The following is a 16,330-nucleotide window of genomic DNA, read 5'->3' as shown; positions in this document are numbered from 1 at the left end:
AAGCGCGCCGCCGGTTACGTGATTTATGTAAATGCCGATCATGTGCCCGCGGACGACTAATTAAGCTGGGCAAAAATGCGTCAGCGATGTCGTATTTATATGCGTTCAATGCTCCTTGGCATTCTATTCAAGAACACGAAGGACTCTGCATATCTGCATCTTTTCCGAATTCTGATGATAGTTAATAAAAAATTTTTTTCTATTAGTTATAGTAATCGATACATAAGTTTTGATTGTGCGCGATTGACAGTAGCATATTTGAATTTTGTTAATTTTATTTTTATGACCGATAATTGTAATTATATAGATAGCGATGGAAAAATTGACATATCAGTTTCTGCTGCTTTGAGATTTTTTCGAATCTTTTAAGAATCTTTATGATAATAAATTGTTTAAAAGGCTCGTTTTGCCGCTGATAAAATGGCATTTAATGACGCAGATCAGGTGAATGCTAATTTTATACTTGGTTAATGATATACATAATTTTATTATTATTATATCAATTCTACGAAAATAATTTTTACAATGTATTTTATCACATGAAATAGTATATAATATTATGTGATTATATTTATATATTTATAATTATAATTGTATATAAAATTTAAAACATGGAATAATATTTTCCAATATGTATTTAATATGTATAGCTCTTTTAATTTTTACTTTGTTAAATCAAATTTAATGTAATATATTTTCTTAATTAATAGTGAATATGACACTGTTTTTTATTGTCAGTGTACAGAGTATACGGAGAACTTTAGATAAGGTGAGCAGTTCTATTAAAGTTTTCTCATTAGCAGAACTTCGCTCAAAGTTTAACTTTAGATAGAGACTTCAGTTGCACGTGTACTTTGCCTTAACCCAATTTCATTCTCCCTTAACTCAATTTCATACGAACAAACAAATACGCGAGATTGCAAATAAAATGGCACTTCTTAGCGGTTAAACGAGAAAAGTTTCAGCAAAGGTCATTGTGGTCTAGTTACGAGAACGATATTCTTAGATCGTCGGTCTTACTGATTTAGTGTACAGTGGAACTGTCCTTTTCGCCAGTATTTTTTTTTTTTTTACACTGTGCTTTTAATATCGAAGTAACCTCAGTCAATTTAATTAACATAAATTTATTATAAATATATTATAAATAATTAAAATATATAATTTATTATAAATATATTATAAATATATTTTAATCTAAATAATTAATTTAATAATTTAATTTAATCTAAAAAACCTCTAAATAATTTAGAGGAAAATAGACTGTCGATTATATATTTCACGATTTTTTAATCAGATATATATATTCATATAGATTGTCATTTAAACTGTCTATAAATATATTTATCATTCTTATTATGTTATAGAAATTGTGGAAATTATATTATTGTTTATATGAAACGCGGCGAAATCAAATTGAATTTGTTCAATCATCCGCACAGTGTTACTGTATATGCGACAGAGGCAGCGTTTCATCTCGATTTAATTTTTCGGAGTAGAAACGACGAGATTAATTGCTCGGCAGGCACGCTTAGTTTGCGAAATTTTCGAGAATCTAAATGAAGTGTTGAAACGCGCCGTCAAATAAAGCCTCAGATAAAGTCATCGCGTAAAGATAAGAGGCACGCCGACGAATTAGAACGCCGATAAAAAATCAAATGACGCCGAGTGTCGAAGGATCTTTCAGTGTCGAATGAATATCGTGAATGGACAAATATATCGTACAAAATTAGCATCGAATAGAGAACCCGACGCGGTCCAAGGATAATATTTGATTACACATTCATTAATCACAGACAGCACGAGTCTCTTGAATGACGATTACTCCGGATTGAAATTCTACACCCGTTAAAGAACTGATGCTGTTTTAGAAAAATCGATTGCAAGGTGTTTAATTAAAGATGTTCGGATAAAGGGAAAAAAAATAGAATATCAAATTCTTTATAGATAGATATCTTGAATCTTATCATGAATTATAGATTGTCTGAAAGTGACCTTTAGAACTTGAAATCAAGTGTGAAACGTTGTTTGCGAGATGGCGATTAATATTTTTGATTCTTCTAAATAAAATAACGTGTGTTTCGTAAATTTAATAATAGGAATGTCAAGCTGCGATCAGCTGATCAGTGTCTAAATATTTTTTCAAAAATTCGTTTTAAATAACAATATTAAACGTTTGAAATTAAAAATCAGAATATTAATTTCAAAGCTTAATAATTCTATAATAATTTTAATTACAATAAATATCTCTCTCTAATTTTCATGATATATTCTAGCATTTGAGATTTTAATTTTATAACATAAGTCTTAATATTTTCTCAGAATCGATAAAGATATTATATTATTTAAATGCGAATTAGAGTACGTTAATTAACTGATGATTTCTCAGAGATAATAATTATGATTAATTATCGAGCGAGATAGTATGAGAAAATACTCACTGTAATCAGAGGTATCGTCATTGGAGCCGTTGACCGTGCCGTCCGGCAGGATTTGTAGATGACGATTTTTAATGTACATCTGTATCTTTCGCGAGGCCCCGGTGATGTGCGAGAGATTGGCCGATCTTTCGGCGCGAGTGCCCGCGTCGCCGGTCAGATCGATCGTGCCTGCACTCACTGCACGAATAAACGCGCCGAAGCCGAGAACACTCGCGGTCGGTCTCGCACTGAACTTAATCACACCCGACGAGCCGAGTCCGCATCGCCCGAAGGCGACGAGGAAGAGAAGAAAGGCCAGTTGAAGGAACGAGCGGACGCGATACGCGCGCCAGTTTCCGATCCTCTTCCTGTTCTGGCCCAGCCTTTCCATCCGCTCCGTCTCCGAGCGTTCATCACGTCCTCCCAAACGCGCGTTCTCGTCAAGTCGCTCGCCGAAACGTCCCTCAACATCCTGGAGATCATCCTCATTCGAGCGAGTACGCGAACGGTGACTAGAGAGAAGAGGACTTTCTTCCGTTATCCTCGTCCTTCCCGGATAAGCATCGAGATTCTTCCTATCGTGGACCGCGGACCGCGCGTGTCTCGTCTGCGATCGATCCTGGAGACTTCGACGCCCTGCGATCGAGGCCGCTATCGTGGGGTCAGATTGTTTCGTCTCGATGTCGCGTAGCCGCGATTCCACTCGCTCTTTCTCCTCGCTCTCCTGTGACTTCCACGTGACCGGGAAACGCTCGCGAGCATTCTCGATCGCCGGCGAAGATTCCCTCGTCGCGAGATACGCTAGGAGACCGTCTCCTCTTCGTCTCCGAAGTAATGACTGCGATGCCCGATCTGTTGAGAGGACCTTCTTCTCCCGGTCGCCGATTCTCGGAATCCTTACGGATGATGAATCGAGAACAGAGAGTGATTTCCCGTCACGGTGATCCGACGTCAGCCGCGCTTCTCTCGCGCCAATTTCGATCTGTTCTCGCCGATCTTGAAGGACTCTCCTTCTCGGTCCTCGGTCCTGGTCGATTCTAGGAAGTCTCGGGAAAATCGACACGCGAATCGGGCGATCGGCACGGGAATCACAGTGCAGCACCCAATGCCCGCCCGTGTCAACCTCAGCGGGCATGACGGTCTCATCCGACACTTGTCTCTTTGCTCTCCTCCACCTTAGCCGCGTGGTAATAGTTTCTCGTAGGATAGTTTATCGCCGATCGAGATTTATCGTCGTCTTCGTTATCGCCCTCCTCGTGGTCGTCAATACGGTATCGATGAAGGCCGCGCGCGCTGCCAGCTGGCATCACAGCCGATTTCCGCTCACTTCCGTCCTCGGAAGACGGTGCCTCGGTGAGACGTGGTTCGCGATGAATAAGGGATCCGGCTGTCGCTTTACCGTTACCGTCCATGCATCGTTCTCGCGTTTTCGGCACTCTTGCATTATGTCGGTTATCGCCGATCGCGCGTCAGTGACGATATCGCGTCGCGATCCAGCTGATTGTCAAGTCCCGGGACGATCTCAAATCGACGGTACTATCTCGTGAATTTTAATGAATAAAGCCGATCGAGAAAATAGATCGTGTCTCTCGTCCAAGAATATAGGATCGAGGATACTCGATACACTGCGAATGATCCTGGTAGTGAATTGATTCGATCGGCTCTCTCGGCGACGATGATCGGCGTGGCCGATCTTCTTTTAAACGGTTTTGTCGCGGTATGCAGGTTGACGTTACCGGTTACTTTCGACTACCTCGCTCGGTCCTTGTCTCTCTCTCTCTCTCTCTCTCTCTCTCTCTCTCTCTCTCTCTCTCTCTCTCACGTTGCTATTAATCGGCGAGACTCGACACGCGTTACCTCACTTAACGGGTTTCTCTCTCTCTTTCTCTCCCTTTCTCCTCTCTCTCTTTTCTTCTCCGCCGGATTCTTTCCGATAATATGTCTCACCGATTTTGGTTTTTTTTTTTTTCGATTTTCACGCACGGAACAATCTTCTCTTTAAAAGAATCGGCGCTAGTAGATCCCCACGTAACGCACTAGCACTGCTTCACGATTAGTTATCACCATTCGCAGAAAGAACATAAGCCCTCCTTCTTTTTTAATCGACATCTCACGATAGAATACTCCTGTCACGAACTTCCACCAATTCACACGACAGCCAAGGGATGAAAATCGAAATTGATGTGTACAACCGATCACGTGCTCCGACAAACATCCTTAAAAAAAAATACTCGAAAAATATTTTTAACTCCTCGGCGTTTTGCGTACCGATCTTTTTCGAAGGTGAACGATATTCGAGGAGCGAGGCGATCTCGCGTGTTCATGTATCGAGGGGGACCGAAGGGGGCGGTGGCGTGGGGTGGGGGGAGGGGAGCCGCCGCGGACCACGCGTACCACACACGCAATTGTCACAGGGGGGTCGCGGCCGGGGTGTTCGCGCGCGCCTGGGGTTATCTCGCAGGGTCGGATGATGCCGGTGCGGCGTCCGAGAAACTACTGAACGAGTGGCGCGGTTCTCTTCCCCGGCTCGCCGGGTTCGGGCACGCTCCTTGGTTCGCTCTCGTATAGAGAGACCGAACCGGCGCGGCGGCGGCGGCAACGGCGACGGCCGGCGGCGACGGCGGTGGAGGCAGCAGCCTCCGAGAGTGAAACCACCAACACTATACTACGAGTGGGACACACGACCCGGCTGGCTCTACTCAACAAACGTGCCCGTCGTAGCAGCGGCAGCATCCGTTTCATCCCATCACGCGCTCACCGGCTGAAAGAGCCGGCCGAGTTAGTTAGTAACCGTCGTTGTCACTATCGTCGTTCCGTTTTGTCTTGTTTCGTCGCGTCAAGATCGTCGTCGTCCCGTTCCGCTTGGTATCGTCGTCTCGCTGCCTGTCCCGCTTCCGTCCCATTCCACGGCAGCACGCGACAGATCTGGACGCTCGCTCTGGACGTATGTTCGCTACCGCGCCGCCACCACCACCACCACCACCACCACCACCACCATCACCATGACCACCACCATAGTCGGAGCCACCACTACCATCGCTACCACCACGCGCCGCAGCTTTTTCTATCCCCTCTTCTTCTTCTCTCACGAGCTGAATAGAATCTCTTCTTCCTCTTCTTCTTCTCTGCGTTAAAAGACTTATCCCTATCTCTGTTTTATTCTTCCTCTTCCTCTCGGCAGCTCGCTTGTCCCGACTTCTTCTCTCGTCTATCTTTCTTCTCTTCTTTCATTCCGCTCTTTTCTCTTCGACCGCAGATCGTCCTTTAATCCATTTAATCTATCCCAGGTCTAGCGCAGTAACGTGAACAACGTGTTCTCTATTTCTCTTTTGTACAAATCGCGGAATAAGAGAACGAGCAGGAGCTACTACTTTCGTCGCTGCTCGCTGTTTGGAAGAAGAGAATAATCAGCGACAAGGGACGTGAATGATGTGAACACCTGCGAACCTCAAAAAGTAAATAACACGCTCATGTTAGAATTTCTTCCCACTCTTTTCCCATCTTCTTTTTTCTGTGCCTTCCCTGCCGTTACCTTTCACCTTCTTTTAATAAGGTGAGTTTTGACGTTTCTTTTACATCAACCGGCACACGCGCGGGACAATATGATCAGATGTTGCTGTCGCTACTCGCTTCCTGCGGCTTCGTCTTCTTCCCATTCTTCCTCTCTTATTTGGGATCAAAAGTCACCCGGATTAAACGATATGCTTGAAGTTTCTGGAAACACAAAGCAGATCATTTAAATTGAAGTTAATCATTAAAATTTAATTAGAATTGAAGTTAACCAATCAATTTTTAATTCAATTAAAATTGAAAATATATTCTCTATTTAATTACAGAGATTGCCCCGGTCTCTCTTTCTCTCTCGCATGACTTCGAGACTATCCAGTGATTTATGAATTAAGCTAAATTAAATCGCTTCGCGTAAAAGCACACCCGCGATCGATAAAAAAAAGCGAGACGATATACATATGTACTGATTCTTCCCTCACTTGGAGAAAACTCGTCGATTCCAAAAGTGGAAATGTCTGCTTCTTACGCGCGCGCTTCCTCGCTGTAAGCGTGAAAGTACGTTGGAAGATAATGGAAAGATACCTCTCGTCATGCAATACGACGAACGCATTTCCGATGCCCGTGTCTTCCACTTTTTTTATAATTGAGCGTTACATTTCCTATGAGTATATCTTGTACACGAAAGAAGCTTGATATAAGTCATGAAAATGACTGGATATTTTCGTGTGCGCGCGATTCACGATTAAGAATCGAGAGCTAGAATTTATTTTCTTTCGATAATAGAATTTTGTTAATCGTCGTTTGTCGCAATTTTTTAATTTTTAGAATATACATAAATATATGCGATAATAAAGTTTTACTTAATAAGTGTTGAAGTAAAATGTGATTATATATCGTCGATTAAAAAAGAATGTTAAATAATCTTGAAAATATCTTATAGATGATCTTATATATCTGAGATATCTCAAGAGACAATGTTTCTTCTCTGCGATAGAAAAAGAGAGAATTTTCCATTCTGGTGGTACTCGTCTTACGCAATTACTCGTCTTACAATACTTTGCGATTCACTTGTTGGTCTTTGAACACGACGGTAAGTCATTTAAAATCGTTCTTACCGCGTTACTCATAAATACGAGAAGATACGAAAGGCGTCCAGATAGCGGAAAAAATGAAATAAACGAGCCCCGAGTGACCTGCGACAGAAAGTTTTCCAAGAAATATATCGAAGATTAAGACAAGCTAACATTTTTCAGTCTCCACTCTGACATTTTTATATATCACATAGTCCACGGGAGTTTTTCAACGTTACTCTATATTTTGGAGCACAATTTTTCAAGATCGGAGTAAAACGATGAATAAAAGTACAGAGATAATAATACACATAAATACTAGAATATTATTCTTCGCTTTTAATTTTCCTTGGGTCTCTCCTTAACGGAATTTTAAATTCTTTAATTGGCAAGATAATAAGAATTTAAAAAAGAAATGTAGACCTAAAATATATTTGACGATTCGACAAAAGAAAATTTACAAAGAAACCATAAAGATGCTGTTGCAAATACATGAAAGGTATTCGTGCAGTTATAGATTCCCTAATTGTTTCTGAATGAGTTGGGAAATGTCTTTTTGAAGATAACGATATCGAGTTACTCATGAAAATGGATGGATCTCTGACAAGTCTCTCTAAAAGAAATTTAACAATGAACCTCAGGAAACAATTTTAAGAAAGCTCCTTAGAGATTGAGTGGCACTATTGATACGTGCTTCCTTTGTTCCTAGAACAATGTATAGAAAAAAGACAGATAACACTTTTGTAAAAATTTGAAAGAAAGAAATTTTTCCACCAAGAAAGTCTTTGCATCATCCGTTATAAAAAAAGTTGCTCCTCATAAACTTTTATCGCACGTGTTTATTAAGATAGAGCGATAAAAGTGGCGAATATTAAAATTTATTAAGTTGCAATTTATGTGTCAGATAAAATTGAGATGAGTCACGTAAATCTATTTACATAATATATGCATAATGGCGAGAATTGAATGTTGTATCAGACACAGTGTAATGGATAGATAGACACAATTTTTCGTTCTCTTAATAAATATTAATGATCGCTGTTGCTCTCTAGAAAGTCATTGATCGCAGCTGCGCAAATACCAATGAGAGTTCTGGATACTGTGCGGGGGAGAGGATAGATAGGTAAATGAAATGGTGAGATAAGTGAAATATAGTGCAATAAATTTATTTATTTTTTAATCTCGAACAGAGCCAAGAATGGACACGTGTTATTCTCATAATTATATTGAGATGCACATACAATATTTCCGCGTACGAAAATTATATTGTGAGATATAAAATACAAAAAACTTTAAATAAATTATATTTTAATAAAATTTCTAGCTCTGTTACGAAAATTTAAAAATTATTGGAAAAAATCAGCTCCAAATTAGACTGTTCCTGAATAATGTTGTAAAAAAGATATCTAATCTTTACAAAATGATATAGCTAAACTACGTGTGTTATTAGAGCATGTAAGTCGTGAAAAACCTTTTGTCTACCTTATCTCGGATAAAATGTGACAGATTGTACAAATAATAGATACAATGGAATTCGAAAGCAAAAATAATTCGCCCAACGTGGGGCTCGAACCCACGACCCTGAGATTAAGAGTCTCATGCTCTACCGACTGAGCTAGCCGGGCTTGTTGCTTATAAAAGCGAGTTTTTTAATAAAGAAAAGAAAAATTTATCCTACAATCCCATTATATACGCGCTTGGTAGTGTGCGTGAGCGATCAGCTGTTACAGCGCGGCTCACTGACGTGCGCCCGGCTAAATATCAGCGATGATTGATCAGACTCAATAATAATTCTTTTATTAAGCGTTATACAAAAAAATGATAGAGGACTTTTCGACTCAGTTTGGTCCGCTCTATCTACATACGAGTATTGTCCCAAATAATCTGGGACACTCTGTATATAATAAAAAATATTTATAAATTTAAAATAAATCTTACTCATATCAAAATCTAGATATTATATTTTACGTTTGTATGAAAGAGCTTGGATAACTTTGTTAGTGATAAGAGCAGCATAAGAACAAGTTGCCTTTATCCCTTATGATTTACATAGGGCGTAGCAGAATTATCGATTCGTTAAGATCCGAAAAATCGTGTTAATAATGTTACAGATGTCGTAGATTGTATTTATAATAATTTCCCGTATTATTTTTTAGATTTAATTTATTAATTTAACATTACATATTTTACATTCATACTTTTGCACACATATACATGAATAATACAGATATGTATAAATATATATTAAATAAATAAGATATAATCATTATGATGCAATTTCTAATGGGACACAAATGTATCGCTTCTAATGATTCATTTATGTTATAAATGAATACGTTTTTGAAAATTTATGATGCATCGAAACTCAGTCATTTTACACAAATTTTCCATGATTTCTATGTCTGTGTGTTGCGTTTTCCTTCGACAGATTATCGTTCCATACGAACCAGGATCACTTAATTGCAGGGGCGTCATTGCTTATGCATTATAATAAGCCCAAGGGTTTTTCGTTGGGATGATATTATAATCATCGGCGCTAACGGACGTTTGAATATAATGGCATGATCAGGCAGCAAAAGAATAAGTCACAAGAGGGGCAGACAAATACATTGGCGTGGTATCAAATTTATGCAAATTATATGCCAATACACAATTGATCGAAAAGATCTACTTATAAAAGTATTCCTTGATTCAATTTTTTTTTTAATATATATTAATTATATATCATATACTTAAAAAAATTATGAGCGATAAAAAATAATGAGTATAAACGGTAATTTATAATTCAAAAATAATTAAGAGAAATATATATATATATATATATATATATATATACAAGAGTTCATAATATATTTTAAATATATAAAAAGTTTCCAATGTTAATTTTAAATTTGACAATTTTAATTCTAAATAAACTCTTGTGACATTAATCGAGAGATATTAATTGCACAGACGAGCAACGCAAACGATACACAAGTTCTCGTAAAAGTATTGTACTCACAAGTACATCCATAAATCTTTACAAAGTGATCAAATTTTATGCGAGTGTTAATTAAATTTCGTCCACAGTTCTCGATTTGTTCTTCCGGGGAGGATAATTCAATGACGTTCACGAGGGTTTCTGCGCCAATGAAGAGTGCCGAGATTTTATAGTTTAATAATAGAGCGGTGCGCGGGTATAGAGAGTGTTTGCTTATCGCATCCCTGATTTCCAGCCGAAGACGCCGTCCGACGCGGCTTATAAGAGAGGATGGACAAGCGAGAAAGAAGGAAGAAGAGAGGGAATATGATAAAAGAGGAGAGCAAGAACGAAATAAAATGCAACAAGGAGACGTCGTTGTGTGTGTGTGTGTATGCAACGAACGGAGGCGATGGGGTGGATGTCCCGCCTCATCCCCCGGTTGCGAATAATCGAAGGATAATTTAAACCAATCGAGGCATCTCGTCGCGTATTTTTTACTGGCTATACCATGCTTCGTAATTATAATCGACAGTTTAGAGTTAGAGAGATCTACGATATTTTTTATTAATATTTTCTGATAATATAAACATAAATAAATAAAAATTCCATGAGATATTTCTATAACTTCGTGATAATTATGCGCTGTATTTCTGAGCATATTAATTATTCGCATTATATATAAGCAACGCGAATAACATAGGAAGTACATTTAATAAGAGTAACATATAAGTATATATTATATAATAGCGCGAAATGTGACATTTTATATTTCTCTTCAGATTACGAACGTTTTCACGTGTCATCGTTTTCATCAATAAAAAGAAGCAATATATGTCTGTGAGATTTTATAATTAGATGGCGATATGTAACGATGCGAAAGCATCTTGATAACATTCAACGTAATGCGCGCGCTAATAAATCTCTTTTTCAGCATCGGTAATTAGGACTTTTTTTTCACAAGCTAAAGATAAACATAGTAGCGACCGGCATACCTGGCAATAAAGTTTCCTTAATGTAACGAGTGTGCATATTAATATCGACGTATGTTCACATTCATATGTTTATGGATTATTGAATGATAATTTTGATAATTATGATATATTAGTTATTTATAATTAGGTAGATTTTTATAATTTTATTTAAAATTAAATATTATTTAAATATTATTTAAATATTAAATTTAAATATTTATTTAAAAAAAAATCTAAAAATAATGAGCTAAAGAAATATTTATTTATTTTATTGATTTATTTTATTGATCAAATAATTTTAATAATTATACATATTTTGATTAAATAGGTCAGATTATATCGTAAACATAATCCTTAAATTTCTCATTAAAAATATTTTGTTCTCTCTGTGAAACTATTTCGTTCATCATCCAAATGTTGAAAGAATTTTCTGATTACGTTTTTAATAAAGTAATTTCACTTTCATAAATTGATATAAATTATCGTTTTTTACATACTATCAAACACTAAGCCTACCAGACATTGTTTGCGAATAAAATGTTGTTATTAATTGAAAATCTTGGTTAAGCGAGGAAGACAAGCAGGGTGCAATTCGAGGAAGATAAAAAGAGGCGCCCTTCGTGAACGGTTGCCGAGGGCCCCTTTGCTGGTAAATGGTTAAAAGGGCCCTCGTATAGACGTAGAGTACTACGTAGGCTAAGCGTATGTACGTACGAGAGCGAGGTGGATGAGCGTAATTCAATGTGCTCGAGGCGCGATTTTTATTTCTATTCGCTCGTAATAAACGATTATCGTAATAACAGTGATTACGCGGTCGGTTCACCTGCGCGACTTTGAAGTCCGAACGGGGCATGCATACCCGAGTAAGAAGATTAACCCCTTAACTGATTATCCTCGCCCGATTTTTTTGATAAGGGACCGTCGGCCCCGTTTCCTACGCAAGGCAAATATCCCGGCACAATTAAACGATCCGATGTTTTACGGCCACTTTCGCTCACATGTCTTTAGATATTTCAGTACCCGTAGATACACCTTTGGAAAAAAATATAATTTAAATTTTTTTACATAAAACAATATATTTTTTTACTTTTTATCTAAATTGATTTTCTCGTTGGAAATTTTATTTTAGGGAAATTTTATGCAGAGAGAATTTACGCTCGAATATTTTATTGGTTTAAATATAGTAGTGTATTTATGAATCTTTCATAAATCATCTTTTCTGATCGATTTACGCGTCAAAAGCTTTTAGGGAAATAAATTCATTAGCTACTCATACGAGTTTCTCGAATTTGCATATCACTATAAAAATTATAAAGCCAAGATGATAGGCAGCTTCTTATTATTAGCTAAGATAAGATCTATGGAATTTTAAGCATATGCTTTTCGATCAAATATTAGCAATTATTCAAAAAGAGGAAAACGGAGGCTTAAAGCAATTTATGTTTTAATGCATAGTGTGAAAAAAAGAAAAACATAAATAAAAAAAAAATTTGTAGCGCCAAAATTATGCAATAATGATTCATACAGAGATTTATGGTAATTATAGTAAAGTAAGAAAAAAAATTGTTAATTTGATTAAATTTGTCCAACTAATTACTATTTCTTTGTATTTCTTTAATTGACATATTTAAATATTTAAGTCAAATACGATATATACGATAAATCTAACATGACGTATATTTGACTTAAATATCTGAATATTTTAATTTAAAGAATACAAAAAAAAGTAATGATTAATTGAATGTATTTAGTCAAGTTAATAATTTTTTTTTCAGTGTGTTTATCGGAGAAAAATTTCACAATTGTAATAGTCGCGCGTATAAGAAACGAACTCGGAGAATTATCTTCCATCGAAACTCTCTCTTATAGTCCTTTCGTACCATATCGATCATATCGATTGTTTATGATCACTTTAGATATAATTATACTGATCTCGCATCTAATCCCTAATTCATTCTTAAGTTTCTCTTTCACGCCCGGTGCGCATTCTCGAATAAAGCCATTAATATAGTTAAGATCACGCATCATATATCAATGCTTTATGATTATCGAGCCTTAATCATGGTCATTATAATGGGAAGACTTCGTATCTTCGTGCTCGATTTACGCGATTGCGATGCTACTCGGAAATCATCATCTCAGAATAAACGCCCGCAGCACTAATTCATCTTGATTATTTTCTTCTCGCGTGTTTCTTTTCTCGCAAGTTTGTCGCAATACGTTTACCAGAGAAATGTTTCGTATAGATAATACAAATATTTTCTAACAAAGAACATGTTACAATATATCTCACACTTTTTGAGATCTGAATGCTTTGCGCTTAAGAAGAAGAAAATCACGAAATTTTTATTTTAATTCTATTCTATCTTTTTTTTTCTTTTAATAAATATTTGATCCGTTTAAGAGATATAAAGAATTTGAGGAACGTGCCACGTGTCACTTGCTCTGATGAGCGCCATAAAGTTAGCTTGATTATATCCAACACTTGCGTGTGCGAGTGTTTACATTGTTAAGCCCCAGACGATCCTATTGAATAGAACCGGGGTGTCGTAAAGAATCAGAAGTTGTCGCGCGTCTTTGGAAAGAATCTAAAAGGGGTGGCCTCGGTGCCACACCACCCGAGTTGTCGAGACCCCGGGAAGCTAGGATGCCCAACGCGTCCCATAAACGCCACACAGGTCGAAATCAGATATTGTTCGGTCCTCGGCTTCCCTCGCGACCTATGATGGATGAAAGCGATCGGTCAATCGGGTCGACCGGCTAACGCTGTGTCGCTATATGACCGCGGGTGCCGCAAGAATTTTCGAATTAGCCTCTCGGGATTTAAATTATATCTCTTTACTCTGATCCTCATCCTCGTTTCATTTCAATTGACTAGATAACGAAGTTTTAAAAATCGATAATAGTATATGTATACATTATAAATTGATATATTCAAGTGCAGTGCGAGATCTTCTTGCACGGATAAATTTGTATCCCTCTAAAATATTTTTCAAACTTTTGATAATAAATATTGTAATAAATTTAATGCCATACGTATTGATAAATAAACATTTTTAAGCATATCTTTATTCGCGGTTTAGTTACACGACTTTCTTCAGGATACGAAATCCCTTCCGCCGATCTTCGAATCTACAAAAATGTCTTGCGTCGGATAAGATCAGCCTCTCGGATCTTAAGATCTGGAAGAATATCGCCCAGTCGCCTCTAAATGCGGTTCAATTCGGCATTCCGGGATAGGTATAGAATTTCCCAGGATAAAAGGGCATCGGAACTGTCGCCGAAGGGGAGAAGACCCGGGAGTGACCCACGCGATCGCCGCAGAAGAAACAATTCCCGTGCCAACCCCTTCGTCCGTGATTAATGTATGCAAAGATAGCGCCGCGCTCGGGACCAGCCTCACGTATATTAGCTTCAGAAACAGATGGGCGGGGACGGAAAGGAAGAGGGGAAAAGGAGGTCGAAGGGCGAGGAAGGGAGGAGAAAATAAAACCCTCACACTCGAGCCGCTCATTATAAATGCCCCTGTGTGTCTATTGTCGAGGCGCGCTAGGTGTGCGCTTGGGGTACCCGTCAACTCTTTTCGGGGGATGATTGCGGGGCAAGAGGGGAGAGAGACACGGCACGTACCAAACCGTAGGGCGCCTCACATTGGGTTAGATTTTTCTAGTCGGACGCAGTTCTCTGATAAGGATCATGTACACCGATTTCCCGGATCAACGCTCCTAAGTCCGCGCTTAATCTCTCCGTAACAGGTAATCGAATGATCTACCTTTGATTGAGTTCAGAACTGAACTGTATATTTAACACGTTCAACGTTAAATATATGATACGCGATAAAAATACCTCTCTCAATGTTTCCTTTCGACGATATGTTGTCTTCAATACCAATCTTCTCATCCGCATTACGCTCTATTCGATACTTTGATTTATTATCGCGTTGTTTCTTTAACAAAACGCGTATGTTTTATAAAATATTTCTCTCTCTCTCTCTCTCTCTCTCTATTTCTTCCAATAAGATTTTTTTATACTATATTTTAAATATTGCGTGATATATTTTTATATTTCTTTTCGTTTAGAATTATTTTGAGCAGTGGCTCTTTGGAAAACAGATTAAAATTTCTCCGAGAAAAAAAAACAGAGAAAGAAAGCTATCGAGGAAAAGCTATCATCTTTATTTATATATGCATATAATTAGCTTCAATCTGGAAAAATATTGCTCCGCTTTAATTTGATATATTACAAAAAGTAGTTTTCTATTTTCCAAAGACTTTTAATAGCCTGTATAAATCCCGATGCGGAGATCACATCGCTGTCCAAATACAATCTCGGTTCAACGGTCGGAGATTGATTAATTGAAGGTTACGTGGTCGAGACGTTAAGTGGTTCACCGAAATCTTCCTACGGACTCTTGACATCGGGAGCAACAGCGACACGAGAGAGGGAGGAGGAGGACCGTGTGCGTGAAATTAAAGCCGGTCTCGCGGCGGTGGACAAAGAAGAAAAAAGGCGGAGGGAGGAATGCGACCTCCGCCGGTTACCGCTCTTTCGTGTCAAAACACGACACTAATGCATCATTAAAAGGAACGTGGTCCCTAACCCGTGGTCGACGTGGTAGCGCCGGCAGACGACACCTCCACCATCGATCGGCTTACGTTTCCCTCCCCCGCCCCCCTCGACTTACGTGCGGGCGCACGTTACGCTCTGCGCCGGATTTAGGGTTCTTTCAACGGCGAGCCGTGGAACTTAGGATTTATTGGGACGATTCGTTAGGAAAGTTTATCTCGCGAGAATTACGAGATCCGCTCGTTAACCGTAGCTTTCCACCGTGATGCCGATTGATTACCGATCAAACCTGTATTAGGGACCTTGTACCGAACGAAATCTTGAGGTAATAATAACGACAAATAATCGGCAATGCGAGGCATTGTTGTTGCGATCCCGGTGGGTCTTTCCGGACGTTGATGATAAATGAAGCTCGAGCGATAAGCATTTATTTAAATTATCATGACGTATGTTGCTACCAATCTGCAAGGGCAATAGTCATCCTACGGCGATGAATCATAGTATCTAATTTTTGAACTCGTAGCCGTATATATCTCTATCGATCAAGTTGCTTTAGCGAGGTGTCGGTCTGTTTAACAATTATAGCTCTCTTATTTTACCATGTTATTTATATAATCATGTAATTACGTCACAATACGAATTAGAGAACTCTAATAAATCTATCAAAGCGTATTTTAATAATTTAAATAGATGTAAAATATAATATATATTTTGATAATACATAAGGTACGTAACATTTTTCTCATCGTTTCAAAGAGTTAATATTTATGCAGAAATGCAATAAAGTTACCATCGTAAAGCTTTGAGATAATTCACGCGCGGGCGTGGGGTTAA

At 38.2% G+C, this 16,330-nt stretch overlaps 1 protein-coding gene, 1 long non-coding RNA gene and 1 other non-coding gene across 4 annotated transcripts in view; 1 reads left to right on the top strand and 2 right to left on the bottom strand.

Annotated features, from left to right (window-relative positions):
• Positions 1-4,717, bottom strand: part of LOC126852728 (uncharacterized) — a 72,471-nt gene extending 67,754 nt beyond the window's left edge. The window contains exon 1 of the mRNA XM_050597826.1: positions 2,439-4,717. Within this exon, the coding sequence (XP_050453783.1) occupies positions 2,439-3,552 (1,114 nt within the window). The 5' untranslated portion in view covers positions 3,553-4,717. The remainder of the gene's footprint in view (positions 1-2,438) is intronic.
• LOC126852771 (uncharacterized) overlaps positions 1-16,330 on the top strand; it is a 242,475-nt gene that overhangs the window by 135,788 nt on the left and 90,357 nt on the right. The window lies entirely within an intron of this gene.
• On the bottom strand, positions 8,550-8,622 carry Trnak-cuu (transfer RNA lysine (anticodon CUU)). Its single transcript has one exon. It is a non-coding gene; the product is annotated as a tRNA-Lys (tRNA).

The sequence above is a fragment of the Cataglyphis hispanica genome, chromosome 11 (assembly GCF_021464435.1).
Source record: "Cataglyphis hispanica isolate Lineage 1 chromosome 11, ULB_Chis1_1.0, whole genome shotgun sequence".
Taxonomy (NCBI): domain Eukaryota; kingdom Metazoa; phylum Arthropoda; class Insecta; order Hymenoptera; family Formicidae; genus Cataglyphis; species Cataglyphis hispanica.
The sequence above is the reverse complement of the archived record's forward strand: the minus strand, read 5'-3'. Positions and strand labels throughout refer to the sequence as shown.